Source organism: Orbicella faveolata, unplaced genomic scaffold (genome assembly GCF_042242905.1).
Source record: "Orbicella faveolata isolate gen_17 unplaced genomic scaffold, um_ofav_v1 contig_25, whole genome shotgun sequence".
In the NCBI taxonomy this organism is placed as follows: Eukaryota; Metazoa; Cnidaria; class Anthozoa; order Scleractinia; family Merulinidae; genus Orbicella; species Orbicella faveolata.
This window is the reverse complement of record NW_028301553.1, coordinates 5,451,970-5,475,065: the sequence shown is the minus strand read 5'-3', so window position 1 is coordinate 5,475,065 and position 23,096 is coordinate 5,451,970. Positions and strand designations below refer to the sequence as shown.

Below are 23,096 nucleotides of genomic sequence, written 5' to 3'. Positions count from 1 at the left end.
TGTTTTATTGTTAAACTCCCTGATGAAGTGTGCGTTAGTCACACGAAACGCGTAGGAGAAATAAAGAAGTTATACAACTACGGTTCGCAGAGTGCTGCTCACTAGTTAAGTTTTATTAAAATTTTATTAAATTGCAATGCTGCAATTACGCAACATCCCCGACCCAGACTGCAACATCTCATCTGCGCAGATCATCTTTGGCCGCCCCCATAGAGACACACTCTCCTTCGTCAACCTTTTGGAGAAATTGTCAAATCCAAATGTACGCCCACTCTTTGACGCCCCCATCACCCTGCCAGGAGAAACTCACTCCTCTACCTCAAGCAACCGCACCGAGCGACGTGTCCTTGAATGCCCCTACAGCTCCCTCTTCAGGCACTGCACTGTCCCTGGAACCTCCAGTAACACAGACTGTTGTACCAGAGCCATTGCACCCCCGCCAGCGTCACCACGCCCATGTTGTGAACGTCGGCCGACAAAACGTTTGAAACCTCAGACGGGCCTATGGGTATCACGTTAGGTCCGTCAACCTACGTTAGCATATAGCTTTCCGGACTAGGGGGGATGCAGAGTTTCCCGCTAGTCAACCCGTACCAGGACTTTTGCTAAGTAAACCCGCTGACCGGGGACTCGTGCGCTGACATGCCATTAGGGACAGCGCGTCTCCCAACCCCAAAATGCTTTGGAAACGAAAGAATATCGAGGTCGAAATGTATTATGGACCAAAATATAACAAGATAGCGGGAACCTGGTCTCTAACATTAGTAGGCCTGGTTAATTTTATCATTTTTAGAGGGTAAGGTAAATCCTGAATAAAATTTTTCACTTGAATTGCTCCAAGCATTGTTCAATATTTATGTATAGAATGATCCTTGCAAAGTTGAACCGTCGACAGGGCAAACCCAGTGCTTACAATACTGAGGTGGTTTTCGAAAGCTTTTCGCCAGCCCAAAACTCGGCGAGGAATCGATCGACAAATTCAAAGCCATGATCTGGGACAATCCTACTGACGATATGCTACCAAGTTATGGTAAGTCTTTTTTAAAGAAAAATTAAGAAATGACTTCATGTGGAGTGATGTCGTGATGTGTAGGCTTATTTTTCCAGGTATATCCTGAACTAGTACTGGAACCGGCTAAAATATGCAATAAAGTTTGTGTAATTTTAAAGATAAACAAAACGAAAATGCGTACACGGGCCCGAAAAAGTAAAATGATGTAAAATAGAAAATGGGATATGCTTATTTTGTAGCTGAAAAAATGCGATTAGGGTTTTACACATGGTGTAGAAGGGTGGAAAGGGGGTGGGGGGGGGGGGTGGGGGGTTGGGGGATGCCATCTCCAATACAGTATCACAGTTTTGTTGAATTAGAAAGCAGTGACGCTTAGAACTTTATAATCTTATATACATCTTTGTCCGCTAGCAGCCCACTCCAACTCTACTTTTTGAGGTCTATTACCCCACTCCCTTAGAAAATATTTAATAAAGCCAGATGAAAAGTATATCATGTTGTTACTAGTTAACAGGATTGACTGCAGATGAGCTTGCCTGTCTTGCTGCATCGGGAATGCAAGGCTGGGTCTATACTGATCACGTCACATGGGTGTTAAAACAGCTTAATGACATGCAAAATGATACCATGCTACTATGCCCAACGTCGTTGTTAATATCCACAACGAGATGATGAGGAAAGCTAAGTTACTTAACCCTGGACCATTAAAAAGGCTGGTTTTCACTCTGAATGTGGGACAAAGGAATGGCAAAACTTTCATTGGCAACCCTCAAAATGGTGGTAATCATTGGGTACCGGTAGATGTTGAGCTGCGACCTTTCATGAAGATCATATACTGTAAGATGCTGGCTTGGCAACCTCCCCCAGACATCATTGATGTCGTCAATGATTTTGCACGGTACATTCCGCAAGTTGGAAAGCACAAAAAGAGTCATTTGGTGCTTGCCCACTCTCCCAGTGCGACTAATTGGCAGGGTCATGAATGTGACTGGTGATGCCGTAACTATTCCCTGCAGAGTTGCACTGATATATGTGGTGTTATTACTCTGGTGAACGCAGCTGTGGTAGCCTTGCACAGCCCTCTTTTCTGATGGTTAACGGGTCCAGTGATCAAAGAATCAATCTTCTTGCAACACCTGACCCAATACTGTGTTGCCCATGAGCAGAGACGAAGCCGTATTCTTGTCAGTGTGAAACAAAGTTTTAGTTTGTTTATTGTGGAAGTGCCACAACTTCCGCTGATGACCACTCCATCTTTCCCTCACCCCCATTAGTGGTCATTATATGGTTTTACACATTGTGCTGGCATTATTTTGAGCATAATAGTGAGGCAAAAGAATCTAGCATTACGCAGGAATAACAGTGACAAAACCTGGCCGATGTCTTTTGAGCATAATATATAGTGAGATTTTTTGATCATCAAGCATTTGCATAATGACAACAAATTTGAGCATTATGTGTAAAACCCTATTTCATGACCCATTTCCAGTACTATTCTGATATTTACAACACATGTTTGCAAACACAAAATCCTTTAACAACAGAAAGACAACAATGTTGCAAAGGAATACTCCTTCTAACATGAACCAAATGCACTGCCCCATGAAAAATGCAGGACATGTGGTTAGTGTAGTACAAAGATAGAAGAGTGCTTTTAGAAACCTTTTGACCTAAGTTTTCATCTCTAAAATGGCCCTTGTGATATGATCAGTAGCAGGCTGTACATGTTTTCGTGACGATTTGACCAGCTAGAGATAACTGTGCAACCTGACACTAGCCTTCTAGCAGGCTACTGCCATATTGGCTTATGATATTGGCTTATGTTATCCACAGGTCTTTAGCTTCTTCATTGTGAAGAACATCATCATAATTTACTTCTATCAAAATGAAAAAGATCACCAGAGATAATGAAAACCTAGATCTACAGGTCCCTTGGCAAAATTGTTTGTTTGATGCTGTGCTAAATAGAGAAGATGATATCATTATTTAGAGCATTTAGTGCAGGAAACATTTTCACACTAGAAAATATATGAAATCATTACAGGTCAGACTAGTGAAATTTTAAAAGCTGATTCTAACTGTTTCTGGACGACCTATATGGAACATGCCAGGTCTCTTTCAATTGAAATCATTTTGTTATTAGCAAAAAAGGACAGAGCAGTCATTCAAGACTATTCCAGCAGCTTGTATTAATAATAATATTAGACCATGTTTTTGATGTTCTGTAAAATAGAACAGGGATAAGGATGTGAAATCATTATTGGCATGAGGTGAAACTAGTCTTGTGTTTCACACATTTAATTTCAGTGAGCTATCACAATACTGGGCATCGTGCTTTGCATAAATATTTGATCAATCAGCTCATTTCCGTAGGATTTTTATCAACTTGATCCCCACCACAGATATATACATGTACATGTACATGTAAGTCCTGAACGGCACAGTGCGAACTATATTGATTTTGCAACAAGTTTACTATTAATTTAATATTTTTTTGCCATACATGGCTCGAGTAACATTCTAAGGAAAATTGGACTCTGAGTACATGTCTGACATCTACTGTCATTTCAATATTGCCATATAGTTATTTCATATTGTTCTAGAGTTTTTACTGCTTTTAAGCAACAAATCTGAAACAAACATTACATGCAGAAACAAAAAAAACAGATAAATATTATTATATATTATATTATATATTTTCAGGCTTTCAATGTTGGTATGTGTATGGAATTATAATGGGATTACGGTATGAAATTCTGTATTGCTGCATTAAATACACGACAAGCCGTTATGATTATTGTTAATCAAATTAAAGAAACTACATATAATTTCCACATACACAACACAAGCTAAGGTTCGTTTACTAGTAACAAATAGGTCAGTGAATTGCAAGATAATAAATACCGTGGTGCACAACTGATCTGATGAGCAAAAATTTCTGTGACTGAGACGTTCGAGGGATAATTTGTGTTTCCTTTCAGAAATATTTCGAGAAAACGTGGGCTGGTGGTCGCTAACTGCGTTTTAAAGCTGAAATCAACCAGGCGTTTCAAGTGTTAGAGACCAGGCTCCCACTATCTGATTATATTTTGGCCCACAATACATTTCGATCTCGATATTCTTTCGTTCCCGATGCATTTTGGGGTTGGGAGACGCGCTGTCCCTAATGGCATGTCGTGCGCTGGGCCAAACGAGTCGGCCATGTTTGTGTTTCGAACACTGCGAACGATCTGAAGGACTTGCTCGTTATTTCTCACCTTAAGGAGTTCTTGTAAGTGTCTTCGCTTCACTAGCTAAGTTTACTTGTATCGTGCTGTGATTTTGCGTTCCTGTTCGATTGTAGAATGGTCCCTTCATCGTTGGCATTAAAGTGAATTTTGCTTATTGAGAAGGCTGTTTCTTCAGAGACAGGCAAACTACTTGTAACGTGACCAGGGACAGCGTTAAAAGTTAAACCAGAACATGGCAGACACACACGAGGAACTGTGACTTTAAACTCGTAAGTACTACATTTGTGTTTGATGACTTTGGTAAAACACGAAAAATATAGGCTCCATAGTTATTTCGCTGTATCAAACGCCATTCATCGCTTTGATATATACTACGTATTGACCTTTCTGTGTCTGTCTCCTATCTCCTTGATAGAAATCTGAAATCTTGATAGTCAATTTCTCGCAACACATCGAAACGACGCTGGTTTTTGGTCGGTGAAGTACGTCAATAAGCGTCAAATTTAGGTCAATAATCAACGTGCAGAAACTGATGCGACTATTGTATTCGCAATTGATAATCACACGAACGGATGTCTAATTCAAAATATGATTCAATGATACTCCAAGTATGAGTGTAGAAAACGTTGCAACAATTTTAAGGGCAACAAAAATACTCAGAAGAAGTAGGAAAGCAAAAACTAGAAGTTCCCGACGAGTTTTGTTTTGTTTTGATTTTCGCACGTTTACGGCTGAGTTGTTGCGTCCTTCCAGCATTCATTTGAGTAAGTCGTTTGTCTGAATTCTTTTATTTGTTGCTTCCAAATAATTTTGGAATCTTTGATTTCGAATCAAATTGAGTTAATACTAGTTTAGAAAGGTCATGAAATGAGCAAAGCACTTCGAAGACCATGGCTCATGCCCACCGAGCTCTTCAGCCACGCAACTGCAAAATGTAATAAACCAGACGTAGTCAGTCGATAAACCGATAATCGATATTAATCGATAGCAATCGATATCAATCGAAGATATCGATTGTTAATAGCAATCATTGAAAGTTGATATTATATAGGTATGAAATTTCGCGATTTTAATCTTCGCGTGTCCTACATTTCTCGAGTATTACAGTCAAGCTCACAAAACCGTGAACACCTAAAATATGCCTAAAATGTTTATTGTGTTATAACCAATCAAAAGCGAGATCTTCAACCACAGAAACTATAGAAAGTGGATGTATTGCATCGGTCATGGAACTATAAATATTGATCGTTTTCATTGTCACGCAATAAAAAAATAAATCGAAAACCATCCAGTGGAAAAAGCTATGAAATTATGATGTTATGGAAGATAACTAAATAGGCCACTTCTCCAAGTTTTAGGCCTGTGTGTTTCCCCAAACTTCAGATATTCGTCGAAATGTTTCGACGATATTTACAGAGCCCAGTGTGAAAACGCCATGTTGGTGTACCTCCGTGATACACCAATATGGCGGCCGGAAAATAGTGTAAACATCTGGAACTTACTTTGGCTATCTAGGCGACTGATTATCAGTACTGATCAAACAAGCATTTACATAAGCACTTTTCCTAATGCTTTAACGTCTAAAACGGCTCAAAATCATGGGATAAGTATATATTTTTCGACAAACTCGATCATAGCTTTGTGTCACGCACCTCCATAACCCTGAAATTCAAAATGCTCTGGATTCCAAACGAAGCACGCTATTGAGCTGTAAAATTGTAAACAGATATAAATATACCGCCTCTTGTGCCTAGTGAGGACAAAAACTTTGGTGGCTCTTTCGTTTTGGATTTTACAAAGTGATGACGTCACGTGAAAACGATCTATAGTTTTGGTTTTCGCTTTGACCCAAGATACACCCCCTGTCTTTATATATTATTGAAAGTCTAAATAATTGCTATGCTTTTGTATCGAGAACCACATCCAGTACTTAGTTTGCGGGATTTTGGAAAAAAGAATCCCGCCGACGCGTACGGTTGCTCAAGCGAAGCGACGGTTAATTTTACACAGCTATAAATAGGGAGGAATTAAAATTTTGGTGGTTTCGCTAACCTTGGCGTCATCTTTGGTTAAACTGGCGACTCTTTTTATTTTGGAAAATAATTACAATTCCTTGGGCCCAGTGATTCAGTGATCTAAACACCCTTGAAAGATTGACGACATTAAATGCAAGTGTTTGCTAATTTTGGAGTTAGTTGTGACAAACAGTAAACACTTCAACTTTCCGCTGTTCCTTCGCAAATAAATTTGCACTTGATTCACACATTACTAAATATAATGGAAAACTTCCATTTTCATCAATATTACTCGTGGCGTTTCGTCCTTATCAAAGTAATGAAACGAAATAATGAAAGTACTGATTTGGCTCTTAAGTGATTCTACGGCTGCCAGTCGCGTCAGACTAGCACATTGGTTTGTGAAAATAGGTTTTTCACGTTAAAAATAGCCCGAACCCTCTTCGCTAGTGATTAAATAGCCTGTAACAGCAATTATCTAATTTCTTGTATAACCTAAATAGTGGATTTATTTTGAAACCTTTTGAAACGAAACAAATTGGTTCCGTGGCCGATTGAAACTCGTTTGTTTCTGTGGTTTCTGTGGTTGAAGATCTCGCTCGTGATTGGTGATAACACAATAAACATTCCAGACATATTTTAGGTGTTCACGGTTTTGTGAGTTTGACTGTAAATTTCGCGAGTTTTTCAAAATTGCAAAAATCGCGAAATTTTAGTACTCGCGGAATTGGCGTCGATAAAACCAGGAACATGGAACCTTTCGGAACATCCCGTAACATCGAATAATTATGATAGTTATGAGAAAAATATGTAAAATTAAATTTCAAATATAAGATAAACAAACAAAAAACAAAACAAAACAAAACAAAACAACAAAAAAACTGGTATCACCTCGAAATATGAAAAGATATTTTGGGGGGTAGGGGAGTCGGTGGGGGAGTGGTAGGGAGCGTTCGATGTTCATCCAACTGACCACAATGAGTGCACACTCCTCTTCTTTCCCGCCAATTACGTTACGTGGCTTTACAGCACTCCGTTTTTTAACACAAACATGGACGATCCTTGCGATGAATATCAGGTAATTCATTGCGTTTCCTTTGTTGATCCCTGATTTCTTCAACATCTGAGGTGTTCGTCTGAGCATCATACAGTTGCTTGTTAAGTCAGTAGCCATAGTTTTGTCACTGTTCCGTCTTCATGTTGCAATTATCATCCCCAGTTTTCGCGCTCCCGCAAGGAACGCCTGGCACTATGACCCACCAAGTGCAGCCTTTCCGGAAGCCCGAGTAACATGCAAGTTATTATTAGTAAATCATCAGAGTTCGAGCAGTCCGAACTAGTTTAGACAAGAAACCCAATGCCGAAGAGTATCTATTTCTATCTCTCATTTCTTCATGAGAAATCGTGTATACGCATATCTTTGAATTGACGTAATGAATTGAATACAGAAATTACACAGCCATATTTTTCCATATTTTTCGGTCTGATTTGAGAGTTCGAACGCCACCATCTTGGTTTTCTATGAAGAACGAAATCTGAGAATAAGGGACAGTCACGTGATTAAACTGATGGTGAACGACTGGAAGGATTAATCTTCTAACTGATCACTCATTGGAGTCACTGAGTTTTTTTCTCATTTTTCTTTTTCTTTTTGGTTGTGTTTTTGCTTTGTATTTTATATTCCTAGGTGATACCAGTTTATTTTTGTTTAATTTAATTTTTGAAAATTTAATTTTACACATTTTTCTCATAATTATTATAATTATTCGATGTTCCAGGATGTTCCGGGATGTTCCGAAATGTTCCATGTTCCTGGTTTTATCGACTCCCCTCGCGAAATTTAGTGAGAATAAGGTATTTGCATTAGGAAACGTACAAACGTAAGAATAGATCTCGGTGTAGGCCAAAAGGAGAATATAATGTAGAAGCATGCTGAAGATGAACGTCTCGTGTTGTTACAGGTACTATAATAAAAAAGCCATCTTTGAATAGTCCGGGTGGTTATTATCGATTTTTAAAATTGATGACAATCGATATTTCTGAAGGCAGAAATTATCGATTGTTATCTTTTCTTGCCAATCGATAACAATCGATATAAACAATTTTCTGTGGGTTTACGATTGTTATCGATTGCCGATATCAATCGATAGCAATCCGCGATTGATATCGATTGATTTCCAATATCGATTTTTGTCGATTAACTACGCCCGGAGTAAACTAAGAAATGCTTGCTGTAGATGTCACAAGAGGGTCATCCTCGTTAAATAAATGCTGATTGATGGGTTGATTGATTGATTGATTGATCGATTGACCGAGCGATTGATTGATTGAAACCTTTCCATATATGCATTATAACATTTTTTTCTTTTTCTTTGTTTGTGGTATTTTAATTGACTTTGAGTCTAATCCACAGTGACCGGACATGAACACCCCCACAGATGCAGAAGCAGCTTTGCGTTCAACGACAGGGAAGGAGTATTTTCACCGGCTGACAAGACTTTTGGTGTGCGGAGGCGCCAGGCTCTTAAGAGAAAAGTTTGATTCTTTTCACTCGCCCACCGTTCTTCCATTGACGCTAGGTGATCCTGCTATAGTTGATCAACTGTGGAGAGAAAGACTTTCCAAACCACAATGGGATTGCCTCTACCCTTCCCCTGGTACGTTTGGCAAGTCCACCGATTTCGACGTCTCGTTAACATTCAGATTGTTAAGAACAATATGCAACCTTACAGAACCCCTAACTGGGTGGAACAATCTGCCAAACAGTACAGACCATAGTCTTGAAGCAGAGTTAGTGCGGATAAAATACTACCGCAATTCTGTTTACGGTCACAACAGGACAATGGAAGTGACCAACTTGGAGTTCGTAAATCTTTGGAGCGAAATCAGTGAAGCTCTTTTGCAAATTGCTGGATCTATAAGTAATGAAAAGAGAGAGGAATGGAAAAAGGCCATTGATGAGTTGCGTAATGGTCCTCTAACAACAGAGGAACAAAGATACGTGGTTGAGCTTCAATTATGGTACAAGAACGACATGGATGTCAAAGAAGCATTAGAACAACTTGGAGATCAGTTTCAACAGGTTAACGTATATGTCAGAGATCAGTTCCAACAGGTGAACCAAAGGATAGGTGAGCTTAGAAATAACGGATTATGAAAAGCTGAATTTCACAAGCTTCTGTATTGTGTAAACATGCGACAATTTCAAAAATAGTATTCTCTTTTTCTTGCTTGGTTTCATCCACCAACATTAGAAATTCACTTTAGTGCACGGTCCATTCAGTCTTTAACCCGAAAGATCAGAGACGGACCAAGAAGGTGTATCAATCATCATGCTCATAGAGTGCGTGCGACCTTTGCAAATTTAGGACAGTTGCCTACCAATATCATAAAAAAAATAGGTACGCAATATGTATGTATGATTAACTCGAATTTAAAATATGATAAACTCATCAGTTTGCTCTAATCCCTTGGTTGCGCCGAAAATGTTAGCATGCCTTTATAACCCTAGCGGTGACTGTTGACTGAAATGAACCGCTAACCTTTGCATGACATGGAATTACCGTTTTTCGTAGCCACAACTTTTTCCAAGGGTAAATTAACCTACAGTCACCTAGTTGTTTCCAGAGCAGAAGCCTCTTCAGAAAAAAAAGAAATAATTTTAACGGAAAACTTTTTTAAAGCATCTATGCTATAAAGTAAAACTAAGCGCCCTTTACCCTTTTGTCAACTAGTCGTGTATGTCCAGATCAGATTTCAGGTTTTTCGGTCACTTCTTTTTCCAACTGTCTTTTCACTCCAGCTTTGCCTATAGCTAGCCTTTAAAGATTACCTTCCAAACTCTTTGCCGTTAAAAATTAAAGCGGCAATAACACAGAATTATATTGGGAAGATCCATTTCAATTTCAAGAAAACAAATCAGTATTTCTATGACAGCTAAAAAAACGTTAAGTCCGATTACAATAAAAGCCTGACGCAAAATCACATTGCCCGCGAAAACTTCTCAAAGGAAAGGACATCTCTGTATCAGCAATTGCCACTGGTCTACGCCACACCGAGCCACAATAAAAGAGGCTATTAAAAAAAAAATGCACTGCAAGAAGCTAAACGATCAATCACCGTATATCACAGCAAAAGTTTCCATTTTTAGTATGAAGACTCGCTGTTACGTAACTTTGTCGTAGAAATGTCAAATGTTCTGTCACCACACATAACAGAACAAAAGAAAAACAAAAGTTTTTTAGCTCAAAATTAATATTTTTGATAAGCATAGCATAGTGGCTACGCTGCATACGCGATTAGCCACAAAAACTTGATGTTAGTGTGGTCTGAGTATGACAAAGACGATTCCTATTTATATCCAGGATTGTTATTTGTCTTTTTTGCTTTCAGATGATTTGACAACTCTTATTTGCATCGTCTTGGAACGACTTTCACAAGGTGGACAACTTACAGCAAATCTTGATGGAGATCACCAGGATCCTCCAACAGAGTCTTACATCTGGAGAGTGATTCTCTCGCCTGCCTATAACCGGCTTCAAAGTCTTCTAGAGTACTTGAAAGTTCAGCTTGGTGTCAATGTTGTCAGCCACGAAGAAGGAAGTTTGTTGATAAAGGTGACATGCAGCTCATTGCAAATCCTTGAAGGTCTGTGGAAAGATTACAGCAGCGGCAATCTCAGTAAAGTGGTACAGCGAACGCTTGTAACACCAGAAGTGTTAGAGGAACTTGGGCTTAGCGAGTTGAAACTAAAAACCACAATTACAAAGAGAGAGTACAACAAATGCAAAGAGAGGAGGGGAGATAAGGTGAGACCTCCTTAATAGCTAAATCACCATCAACTGATACCTTTGTTATTCAGTACAGTGCCAGCACGCGGCAGCTGCATAAAATTGGCTCGACAAATGTCAGTCAAAATAATGAAAATTAACAATCAATACACAGCATTTAACACAAAACACTGGATGAAAAATACCAGTAAATTTCTAACAGGACCAGCAGAAGGAAAATTGTAGACTGCAGTAAACAATTTACTGAACTTTTTACGGGTACATCAAGACGCTATTAAAACATTGATAATAGTATAAACCATGATATCCTCTCTCAAAATTAATTTTCAGAAAGGTCCTGGTAGAAAATAAAACAAAAATAAACAGATAAATGATTCTTAAGAAATTAAGAGTAAATAAGGAATTAACTTTAACTTATGCATGAGCGACCTTAGCTTACTTGCATAGACAAAAAGAAACTTTTTTATTTATCTTAGCTTTCTTCGAAATGAAATAGTGGCCTTTTCAATTTTACTGAAAGCATGACTCTAATAGTGTTCGCTTTCTCTTGTGACCATGGATAGGGTTGTGGGTCAGATACCTTAGTGTCGATGAGCGTTTTGATGGCCGTGTTAATCAAGTGATGTGGGTATATAACTTAACAAAACACTTCTCTCAATTAACCGGCCACATTCTTCGTAGTGACCATTCAGAGGGTAATCGGTATGCCCGTATGGCATGGTTTTAATAGTCTTAATTGCTACTTAGTTTTAACTACCTCCGTTTGGAGGTAGGAGGAATAGGCGGCCTGTCTTGGTGGGCTTGATAAATTCTTTGGTCTCGATCTAAGGTTCTTCCACACTGAGAAAGAGGGGCGACTCGTCGTGCTTAATATCCATAGTAAATTTCTCTGAAGAATGGCGAAGAATGAGTGTGTGTAGCAAGTGGTCAGTGGTTACTCTATGTATCAAGACTTTTTTAAGGGTGTCGTCCACATACCACCGGTGAAACAAAGGTAGCAAGCCGTCCTGTTGAAGGATTTCCTGAATGGAGCACGCAGAAACCGTTAACAAGCAATGGGCCGAGCGGTAAACCCATCGCTACTCAATCAACCAGTCAATCAATCAATCAATCAATCAATCAATCAATCAATCAATCGATCGATCGATCGATCGATCTATCAATCAATCAATCTGCCCATACGGCGTCCCGTCAATACAAATACTTCCCCAGCTCCCAATTGTTATGGCGGAATCTGAAAAAAGCTTCAGGCATTAATTTGCGACAGTTTGTTTCCGTGCAGAGATCGAGCAACTTTGGACACGTATGAAAAACTGCGAGCTGGGGGAAAGGTTTGTAAGTATTTTTCGTATTAAAAACGAATGTGTGGGAGAGTGGGAAGGGAACGCACGTGCGCTTGATGACGCGGTTGGTAGCTGGGTAACGGTACGCGTATCATGTTGCGAAAAACGAGTTGAGAAAAGAACTTTGCAAAAGACGCTAAATTATCCAACTGTCGTGAAAGTATTCGAAAACAAATTCGGCCTAGTTTTAAAAACAAATTCCCTCTGAGAGGACATGTGGTTACTGGATAGTGAATAACCACAATGGTACAAAATAGAGTTGCAGAGTTTTAGTTTTATTGCAAAATATTTGTTTTGAAATTTAAATGCTTGACACGTGTTCGAAGCTAGGATGGGAAGGCCAGGATGCCAACGGCAGTGAACGCGGAAAACTTTCGCTAGTCCCTTCGTGTCGCCAAAGACAAAATGCTTTTTCGTAGAGGACGGCAACGTCAATTACTCGAGCTACATAAACGCTTTTCACAAAACCAATGATATCCTTTAGAGATGGTAGAGATCTTATCCTATTAACCCTTTAACTCCCAATCGTACGAATTTGTACGATTGGCACCAGCAATGTTTTGAAAATCTGCAGCTTTCACAGATCTGAAGATATCTTGTTGTGGCAAAGTGATAATTTGTGAAGCGTTTGAAGCCAATTAACTCGCTAGAGCTCTGAATTTTCGTTGCATAGGGCTATTTGTTCTGCAGCAAATCCGAAAATGCTCGTTTTCTACTACATTCGAAACCAACAAAAAACACGCGTCTCTGCCTTGAAATGTTTTATGAAAAAATAGTTCTAAATCCAGAATTTTACATTCAAAGCAAACTTCAAGCCTTTTCCTTTCCGTTCACTATGAAAATGTTCAATCAAACCTTCAGCAGACTGAGCAATTAGCATTGGATTAGTGCTATGCTTGCAAACCTGTAATTTTCCTATTCCTGACCGAAAGGAATGCCTGGGAAATACGCAATGTCAACGGCATGCAACACAACCTACCTCTATTCTCTCTGTTTTTTACAAGTGTCGAGCCAGCCAATTCTACCGGCAAAATATTACGCCGATTGCGTTCTATGTAAGTCAAAATCTGTCCAAATTGCCTTGGTAGGTCTTGGAATCCACCCACAGAGCGGCCAGAGGGACAACTTCACTCATGAACCACCATGTTTCCATACGAATAGTTTTGGCGTTCCAATTACCGCCAAGTCATCTCTCACCTCTGGTTTCGTTCAGAAGTTTGCCTTTACCCACCATTCTAGCTTTATGATGCCAGTTTAGGGGCTTCTGCAGTGGAAAATGACTCGAAAAACACTTATAAACCGCAAAATTACCAGTTTTGATCGAGCTCGCGTGCTCGCTTACTGAACAAGCAACGGCCAAATATTGACGTCACAATAGAAATTTTGGCCTGAGGTGTTATTAAACGACACATATTTTCAATTAAACTTCTTATATGCGATTATGCGATTACGAAATTCTAGAGATTTCCTATGCTTAGAAAAACCTTAAAAAATTCACAGAAATTTAGGAGTTAAAGCTAAAGGACGTTCGCGCTAATTGTTTCTGCGCATCCTTACTGCGCACGCAAATTCACACGCCACGTCTTGCATGAAAGCGCGCGCTAAGTAATAAAATGAACAATGATAGGGCAGATGGCCATTGCTATAGCTTTGCCTGGATTTAACAATCTTGGACGTTCGGTGACGCCTATTTTTCTTTCGTTGGATCATTTTCTCTACCGATTTTCTACGTTTGGCGAAAAATTAGATTCGATTAGAAGTTTCAGTTATTTGCAAAATGCATCAAATTCCGTTCTTTTTAGCTTTTCGTTTATCTGTGCGACGCTTTCAAATGCCTCTAGAGAGTTAAGTTTTGTGAAAACGTTGGTAACATTTGGAATTATTTACGCAACAGACCCACTTCTACAAAATATGACTGAGATCGTTCGCTTCCGTTGACTCAGCTCAGGAGCCATAATCGGGGACGGAGACTGTAAGTCTTGGGTTCCGCGCGCGTCTATGATATGGGACAATATTTCTATTTTTAGAACAAATTGCGCCATCCTGACGTCATATATCCGCGCGGATTCACGCACATGTCGGGGGCTCCCGCGTGGATGTTGTCACGTTGCGTGATCAAATGGTGAGAGTTGAGAGATTCTCATGCGTATTTTTTCACAGCGATGGGAGGGAATAAGGTAGGGACTAAGAAGCAGGGCGCTTATATGAAGTTTTATGCTCTGAGCTAACGGAAAAGGTGTGTTTTTCAGGGTCGAAAACAAGACTTCAATCTCGCGCTGGGATTGAATAATAAGATCTGCTCGCGCTAGTTGTAAGCTTACGCGTACGCTTTTGCGTTTGTTCTGACTTAAGAATAGGGAACTTAAGGTGGCCGAACACAGTTTTCGCGCGCGCTTTTGCTGATGCAATTCAGCGCGCGCACAAGGTTTGCAAAAAACAAACATGCCGTCAATAGAGCGATCATTTTATTTACTCAACACCCGCACTATCTGTGCTATTTTTCTCTATAATTTAACGCAGTGTATTGATGGCTTTAGTCTTTTATCACAAATATATGTTAGAATAGGTAAAGATGGAAAGAACTCAGCAATTCTCAGCTTTTTCTTTGTTACCGAAAGAACCCAGTTAAATGCAGCGCATGCGTAGTAAGTCAAAAAATTGCGATTGAATGAAAATTTGCACCCTCGGAAGTACGCCTATTTCTCGAGAACCACTCATTAGAATTTCACGAAATTTGGCACGAAAATACTTTAGGAAATGAGTAACAGGAGTATTGAAAATAATTGAACTTTAACAAAGGAAACTCTAGATATTCCAGTGAACCTTCAACAAGGGATAATTAAAGATCTCTCTGTTAAATTATTAGCAAAATGGTGTTAACTTGTGAGAATCGTTACAAGCTTGTTGCATGCAAATTACAAAGAAAATCTAATGACTAGATTTTCTACAAATAAACAAAACCGATTTTAAAGGCCTGTTTATTTTTATTCGTGTTGCCATGGCAACGGCACATGCGTCAGCTTAACCATCAAAAAACCAATGTTTGTGTTGTTAACTTGCTTGCTGCCATTTTTGGCGACCGAGAGATCAAGGGTTTTAGAGAAAAAGGTGAATCAAACACAGGTATCAAAAACAGTGTTCAGCCACCTTAAGCACGCGCGTTTTTGAGAGGCGGAGTGAGCTACTTTCACTTTTAAGTTGTCCTCACACAACCATATTCACATTGCTAAGTATCTTTTCTTCATTAGAGATGAGTAGTATAAAAAATCTGGGAGACAATACGGTCCTAGCATGCGAAATCTTCTCTTCCGGTTGCCGTCTGCGTCTCAAAAACGCGCGTGCTTAAGCTCCCTAATATAGCAAGAAAACTCTTTACTCTGGTGTCGAGTTAATTTGTGAGTTTCTCAGACAAAGCTTAATCATAACCAAAACCTGTTTTGATGGTTTCTTATTGTTTCTGCTTGTTTGGCGAGTTTGAAAAAGTTTTTGAAAGGAAGGTCTGACGCGCACAAGTAGCTCATTTGCATAGCGCAGCTCGTGCACTTTCAAGTCCGAGTCGGTGTTTTCAATTGTCAGCAAGTCTCGACAAAGATTTGTTTCGTTATCGTTTTTGCTGAGATGCTGCAACAAATTTCACGAACGCAAAAAGGCTGCTAACATCATGTGTGTTTCTTCGACAGAGTGAAATTTTACACTGCGAAAATGAAAATAGATAAGGAGTTTTGATAACTCGATCAACAAAATCGAAATCGTTATTCTTAAGGTCATTCCCCCGAAAAAGAATTGCACAATAGATTTTCATTCAAATTTTGCCTGTTGGCTGCTTACATCAAGAGAACTTAAATTTTGAAATAAAAATGGGGGGTCCCCATATTCGTTTAGGAGCACGAAGACCCCCAATAAACCCCATAATTCCTTAAATTATCTGCTTTTAGAAACGTTTACATTTGAATCACACACTTTACGCTTTGCGAGAGCAGAAAAATAGGGGGAAAGTTAAGCGAGAAAGACAACAATGGATGTACTGCATTAATGTTAAGGAACAATTTGATGTACGTTTCATGATAAAGGTACCTATATTTAGTCGACAGGGATTCAATATGTTCCAAGCACGCAGTGTTTTTGAGGGCACATCTTATCGTTTACGAGTGCTTGCTATGCTCTCATTTTCAGTGATAATTTGTTACTCTGCAATAGAAATTGGTCTATATTTACTGTATAGAAAGAAGGTGATCGCAGCAATCAAACTAAGTAAAAAATCGTTAGGTGCCCGTACTAGTTTCCGAGAAAAAACGATCATTTGTCTCCCGCAACCCAAGCCGGTCAGAAAAAACCACCATTTTGTATGTGCACGCGCTTACGAGCGCGCGCTAATGACGCGAAAATCGTGCACAGTAGGGGATGCGCAGTGCAAATCTGAGGAATAACCTTAAGTTGATTAAAAAAAGCGTCATCGTAACTTTGCTGATTATTTCTGCTTTATTCACACATTTTCAGCTTAGCTTTTAATATGTCCTCAAACATTTATCAATCGTAAACATATTTAAAAACTATAGAGTTATTGTTTGAGTTCGATGTACGTTTTCACACGAAAGTGCGGTGGAAGTACAATTGGTCATGTTTACTGACTGTACAAAACACGTATCGGCGGGCGTTCTCATTCATCGACAACAGACAATTTACTGGATTTTTACACAAAAACTGAGCAGTATCTACGGACGTAAAGTTATTGGGCCTTGATGAAACATCAAGCGTTGCTTACAATTCAGGCGAAACTCAAACTAGCTATTATTTTTTTTTTTTACTTTTCGGTCGCGATAGACTGGCAAATTCCTCGCAAGCGTGTGGCAAGTGGAGCTAGGAAACTATGAAGTCCTGAAACTCTGCTATATCTAAATTTAGTATATACCACACAAGTGAATAGTGCTTTTCGCGCGATCTGATTAGTTAACTCGGAGGTGATTAGCAAGTACTATTCACCTCCGAGCAGCCGGCGCGAGAGATTTTCAAATTTCCGACCGCTTGTCACACATAAAATAACGTTTTGGTCCGCTAATTATTCAGCTTGTGTGGTATATACTAAAACAATTGTTATTCACCTCAGTGTCGGTGAAAGTGATGGATATTTACCTCCACTTCGGTGAATAATTGTTAAATATCCAGCTAGTTTTTTGCTGTGTCACGGAAAAGCTGTTAATCTTCAACAACTTGGTCAGCGATATAAGCTTAAAGCGGAACATACCTAAATTCGACACTTTCTTATTTCGCTCAAACTGGAGCAGCTTACGACGAAAATACTTAAGCAAAATTCCAACAGACATAAACGCGTTGAGTTGTGGGCCAAAAACATAATAAAAATTTCGGGAATTTCTGACGCCATTTCCCCCGCGCGACATCCGCAAAAATCCTCCAGGATGTACGCGCACGTGCCGCAGACGATGGTGCAATTTGTTATAAAAATAGAAAAATTGTCCCATATCATGGGGACAGCCCCAATACTAGAAATGGCGCGCGCTTACGGTCTCCGTCCCCGATTATGGCTCCTGCTCAGCTTCGATATTTTTAACTATCAACCCCTCTAGACCATGCTGAATTACGTGCGCCAATTTTTCAAAATAAGGGTAGTTTTCCACACGCTTTATATCTCTGAAACGCAATCGGTTACCCCCAGTTTTGTTTGCATTTCTGACACAAGTAACATCATTATCTGACTGCGGTAAAAGTTTAAAAAATCTATCGACTGGAAAATTTTTGCGCGAACGTCCCAAAATGATGGTGAACAGACGGCGCCGAAATTACATTCCTGATCTATCAGTATTTTAATAATAAAGAATCCAGAATTTTCGTACGAAAAGATCTCGATCATGGACTTGGTTCAGATGCCTCTTTTTGTTTAATCTGTCAACTTTTTAACCAATGAGATTTTATGGACTTTTCTTAAGAATCCAATCAAAAAGCGAGAAAAGCTATTGACAATGTTCGCGTCATTTTGAATAAAATCCACTTATCTTTGTTTACGGCAAGTTTAGGGCGTCTTTTGCCCTCATTTATCCCCGGCATTTGACAAAAAAACAAATTGACGGAACCACTCGCTTACGGCTCGTGGTTCCACAGCCACTTTGATAACGCTGTGACGCAATTTTCCATCAATAAGAGGACAGGCGCATAAAAAACTGACGTCAATTGGTTAAATAAATATCAATTTGAGAATGGGCATTATTTGTTCGATGGATGCTTTGAAGGTACGTAACAATCGTATTTCGAATCAAAACCTTAATTACGGAAACCGCTCAAAATCCTGCATAATTCTTCGAGAAAAATACTTTGGCACATTCGATGAAAGCTGTGCCTGGTTAAAGAAAGATAAAAAACTAAGAAAACATTGCGGCTACTCACCTGATTATCCAAACAATGTCACGTCATGTCGAAGAACGTGGGAAAACGAGTCTGCAATGCCCTTCGTGTGGTCAGCGGTTACAGATCGTAGTCATTCGTAATGCTCCGTAACGCTAAGTTTCTCCTAGTAAATTCGCAATTTTTTCACCTCAATAGTGATGTCAAATTAAACGGAACCAATAATATATGTCACACAAGCACAGTGTCGGCTCAGCGTCATGTGTACGAATGAGAGGTAAAAAATTCTTGCACGACCGATTCCTACGAACGACTAGAGCTTTCATGTGGTACCTTCCTTAACAAACCGCTTCAACCACAAAATTAGATGCTATAAATCGCTTTCGAACTGATCATGTGATCAATCTATGACTCTTTTAATGGCATGTCACCTCTAAGTTAAAGACGAAATAGGTACTTTACCTCTCCCGCTTTCCCACTCGATCGTGCGACTTTCAATTAACCTCTCCACTGCAAACTTGAGGAGAACGAATAGGATAAACGACTGCGACGCGTGGTTGGAAGTTGAATATGCTTAAATAAATAATCGGTCTTCATGCGGCATTTGGATGCCCCGTTGATGATTGGACACCCGGAAAGCTGCAGCTCAGTAGAGGAAATTTTTGCCATAGTTTTCCTGATAAAGTCTTCACACCAAAGATTTTTCAGGACAAAATGAGTCTAACTGATAAGAGACCGCTATGTAAAACAAATACAAATGACGTATGTCTCAGTGTCAGTTTTCTGAAACTCACTTATGCCGTGTTTTCACGAGAGAGGTTTACTACGGTTATTGCTTACCGAGGTTTCGTAACTAAACCGCAGTTATTAGAGAAGCTGCTTACACGGAACTAATTAACTAAAGTAGGCCGCATACAACGGACGGTTTGAGGTTTTCTCGGAAAGCAAGTGCTGCAATTTTGCACAAAACTATTGGAAAACCATCGAAAATCGACAACCTACCGGATATGTTTCAAGCGTTGGCGGCGCATGGTATTTCGAGTAAAGGATTACAAACATTAGATCACATTAAAACTCCAGTGAAAACGGAACACAATCAGTCAGTGGAAAAGGCCTGCTGGAGTTTGTTTGGTTTGCAACTAAGGCACAGCAAACCGTTTAGCTATGCGTCTTACAGTGACATTGACAATGTTGAAATCAGTTGCTCTACTACATAGTTTAATACGAATCGAGTTTTGCTGTATATCAGTATCTACTAGTCACCATTAGATTACTGATTGTAGATTCGGATTTTCCGTGCAATTTATGGCAAGAGTTCATTGTCTTTGTGCGGATGGGGACAAACCACCGACCTCAATGCAGTCCCTGTGCAATAGAGTAGCAGAAACGAAAAATACTGTTCAAATCCCGACATTTTTAAGTTAAATATTTTTAGAATGCTGATTAGATTAGGAGCAACCTGAATTTCCTTCAACAACATTCTATGCAAAAAATGCCTTGAATTATAGTAAACGATTTATTATTTGGCGCCAATAACCCGGTACAATGAAGCCGCGCTGAATTTGCTGTTCCCAGATGTAGTGATTTTTCACGAATGTTAGAGGAATTGAAACAGGTTATTCAAAGTTGTTTGCTGGATTTAAAAACCATCCGGAGCTAGCTTTGAACCTTGACAATCGGGGCTATCTGTAAGTGCCACTACTTAGAAATTGACAAAACATTTTTGAAACAAACCTTTGATTGAGTTAGTAGCCTGCATATTTGTTTGTGCATATGATTCTCGTTGCGACAGTTGTCAATGGGACACGTTGCTCCAGGTCATAGTGCATGCATTACCCCGTCGCTCCCATGGTTGCGTAAAACACTGTGTCAAGTTGTTCATCTCGACATCGAAGGATATGGGTGGAAAGTGTGGCCCGCCATCGTGGATTCGAAAATCATGGATGACGGTACCATGCGCCTGGGTCTGAGACTCCCAATCTATTCGCATTTGTTTCCAATCCGCCATATTTATCTTTTGCTCGACCAAAATAACCCGTTTCTGCGGGGTTTTTGTACGTATAAGAATGCAGTGAGTCTATAATTCCTATCAAAGCTGAAACAATGACATATTTGAAATTCTGATGATGCATTATCAAGTTAGATATAATATAAACAAATATCAGCATTAAAATGAATTAACTGCGTATGAGAGACTGAAAGAAGCAAATACAATTAAAGGAAACGTTTGATTTGAGTCATGAATTGCTTTTGCTGTCATGTTTTAGGCCTTTGCCATTTTAACAGAAGCAAGGGATGAAGACGCCAGTAAAATGGAAGGAATCGACGATATATCGGAAATGAGTGAATTGATGAAGGCGTTTGGTATTTCGTGTAAAGGACTACAAACATTGGATGAGATGAAAACTCAAGTGAGAACGGCATTGAATCTTTCAGTAGATAAGCCTAGCTGGACGGCAGGTCAGGTAAGAATTCTTCAGAAATCAGTACGATTAGGAAACGCTGGAAACTGGGTTACGCAATTAATTGATGTCCACAGGAAACCGTTCAGCAACGCGTCTTACAGTGACAGCGACCGCAGTAAAATTAGTCGCTTTCCTACTTTCCCACACTGACGCTGTCACTGTAAGACGTTGTCACTGTGAGTGTAAGATACGTTGCTTAAAGGTAGTCGTATAAAAAAAAACAAAACGAACGTTCTGTAATTAGAAATTAGTGAGTGGTTTTCTACGAATTTCAGAAAAATTGAAACGGGTTATTGAAAGTGACCCATGATGTGTTGCTCGATCGTCTGCATAATGTTGTTGGTCAACGTGGAAATGCTCTAAATTGGTTCTACTCCTATCTTTCTCAATTTAGCGAGTCTCTATGCATGGAACTTTTTCAAATTATTTTGACTTGGACTGCGGTGTTCGACAAAACTCCTGCGTTGGATCGTTATTATTTGTAGTTTATGCGTTTAATCTATTTGCTATCATGGAGAAACAACTTCCTAACGCGCACTGTTTTGCTGATGATACGCAATTGTGTTATAGTTTTAAGCCTGATGATACGTCTAGTCTGGATGGAGCTATTAGAGCTATGAATAGATGTATCAGTGACTTAAGGTATTGGATGATTAAAGATAGGTTAATGATTAACGATGATAAAACTGAGTTGATATTAATAGGAACTAGACAGCAGTTAGGTAAAATCAGTGATGTATACAATATCTCTGTAGGTGAATATGATATTTATTCTAGTTCATGTGTTAGAAATCTTGGTGCATGGTTTGATAGTATAAGTTGCCAATGTCAACGCATGTAACTAAAATCTGTTATGCCGAGTTTTATCACCTACTAGAAGGATTAAGAAGTATTTATCTCGCAATTCGTTATTAACGCTTATTCATGCTTTATCACTAGCCCTTTAGATTATTGTAATGGCCTTTTGTATGGCCTGCCTAAGTCGCAAATAGTTAAATTGCAACTCGAGCAGAATGCTGCGGCTAGACTTGTATTGAGCTTAAGAAAGTACTCGCATATCATATTACTCCCACGCTTTATGAACTTCATTGGTTACGAGTACAACATGGTGTTCATTTTAACATCTTCATTTTAACATTGAAAGCTATTCATGGATTGACGCTCAAGTATATCATAGAATTAATTAACACTATGCCTAGATCTACATATAATCGTAGATCAAATCAAACTTTTATTGTTAGACCCTCCTAGAGGGAAAATGCTTGTCACTTGATAGATCTTTCTCCGTTGCTGCTCTATATTCATAGAATAAATTGTCAGCTGAATTACGTGATATTCAGACATAATCTATTTTTAAATGTGAGCTGAAAAATCATTTATTTCGTATAGTTTTTAAGCATATCTTGCTGGATTAGTTTTACAAATTTGAATTTTATTGTAGTATTTTAAGTTGTAAAGTGTTGTTGATCACTGAATGTAAATAACGCTATATAAGTTATTAAATCATTATTATTATTATTATTATTATCGTCCTCACGTAATGTTTATGTTTTATTATTATTATTATTCGTATTAAAAAAGATTTCTTTAAACAGAAAACGGTAAAAACGAACGATAAAATCAGACGTTTCGAAATAGTCAGGACTCCATTATCAAGGAAAATATGTATCAGATCATGCAAATTATAGCATTGAAGGCGATTTTAGCGCGAATGATTAACATAAAAGGGTGCTAAGATTCTGAAAATTCTTTCGCACGAATAGTCTGAATGCACGTTGAGACTTGGCTTTAAAGTTCTTATAGAGTGTGTGCACGTGACGTCATCAAATTCTCAAATCCAAAACTCAAACGCCACTTAAGGTTTCATCCTCATCAGGCATAAGAGGT

At 39.0% G+C, this 23,096-nt stretch overlaps 1 protein-coding gene across 3 annotated transcripts in view; it reads left to right on the top strand.

The window, feature by feature from the left end:
• Nucleotides 1–637: 637 nt before the first annotated feature.
• Nucleotides 638–23,096, top strand: part of LOC110064381 (uncharacterized) — a 36,735-nt gene continuing 14,276 nt past the window's right edge. The window contains exons 1-6 of one of the 3 annotated variants that reach the window (XM_089293670.1): nucleotides 638–1,030; nucleotides 1,527–4,283; nucleotides 4,418–4,511; nucleotides 8,671–9,388; nucleotides 10,650–11,065; nucleotides 21,012–21,209. In XM_089293670.1, coding sequence (XP_089149796.1) covers nucleotides 8,680–9,388; nucleotides 10,650–11,065; nucleotides 21,012–21,209 — 1,323 coding nt within the window. In that variant the 5' untranslated portion in view covers nucleotides 638–1,030; nucleotides 1,527–4,283; nucleotides 4,418–4,511; nucleotides 8,671–8,679. Of the gene's footprint in view, nucleotides 1,031–1,526; nucleotides 4,512–8,670; nucleotides 9,389–10,649; nucleotides 11,066–21,011; nucleotides 21,210–23,096 lie in introns of all 3 variants that reach the window. The other 2 variants (XM_089293668.1, XM_089293669.1) reach the window with 2 other exon arrangements.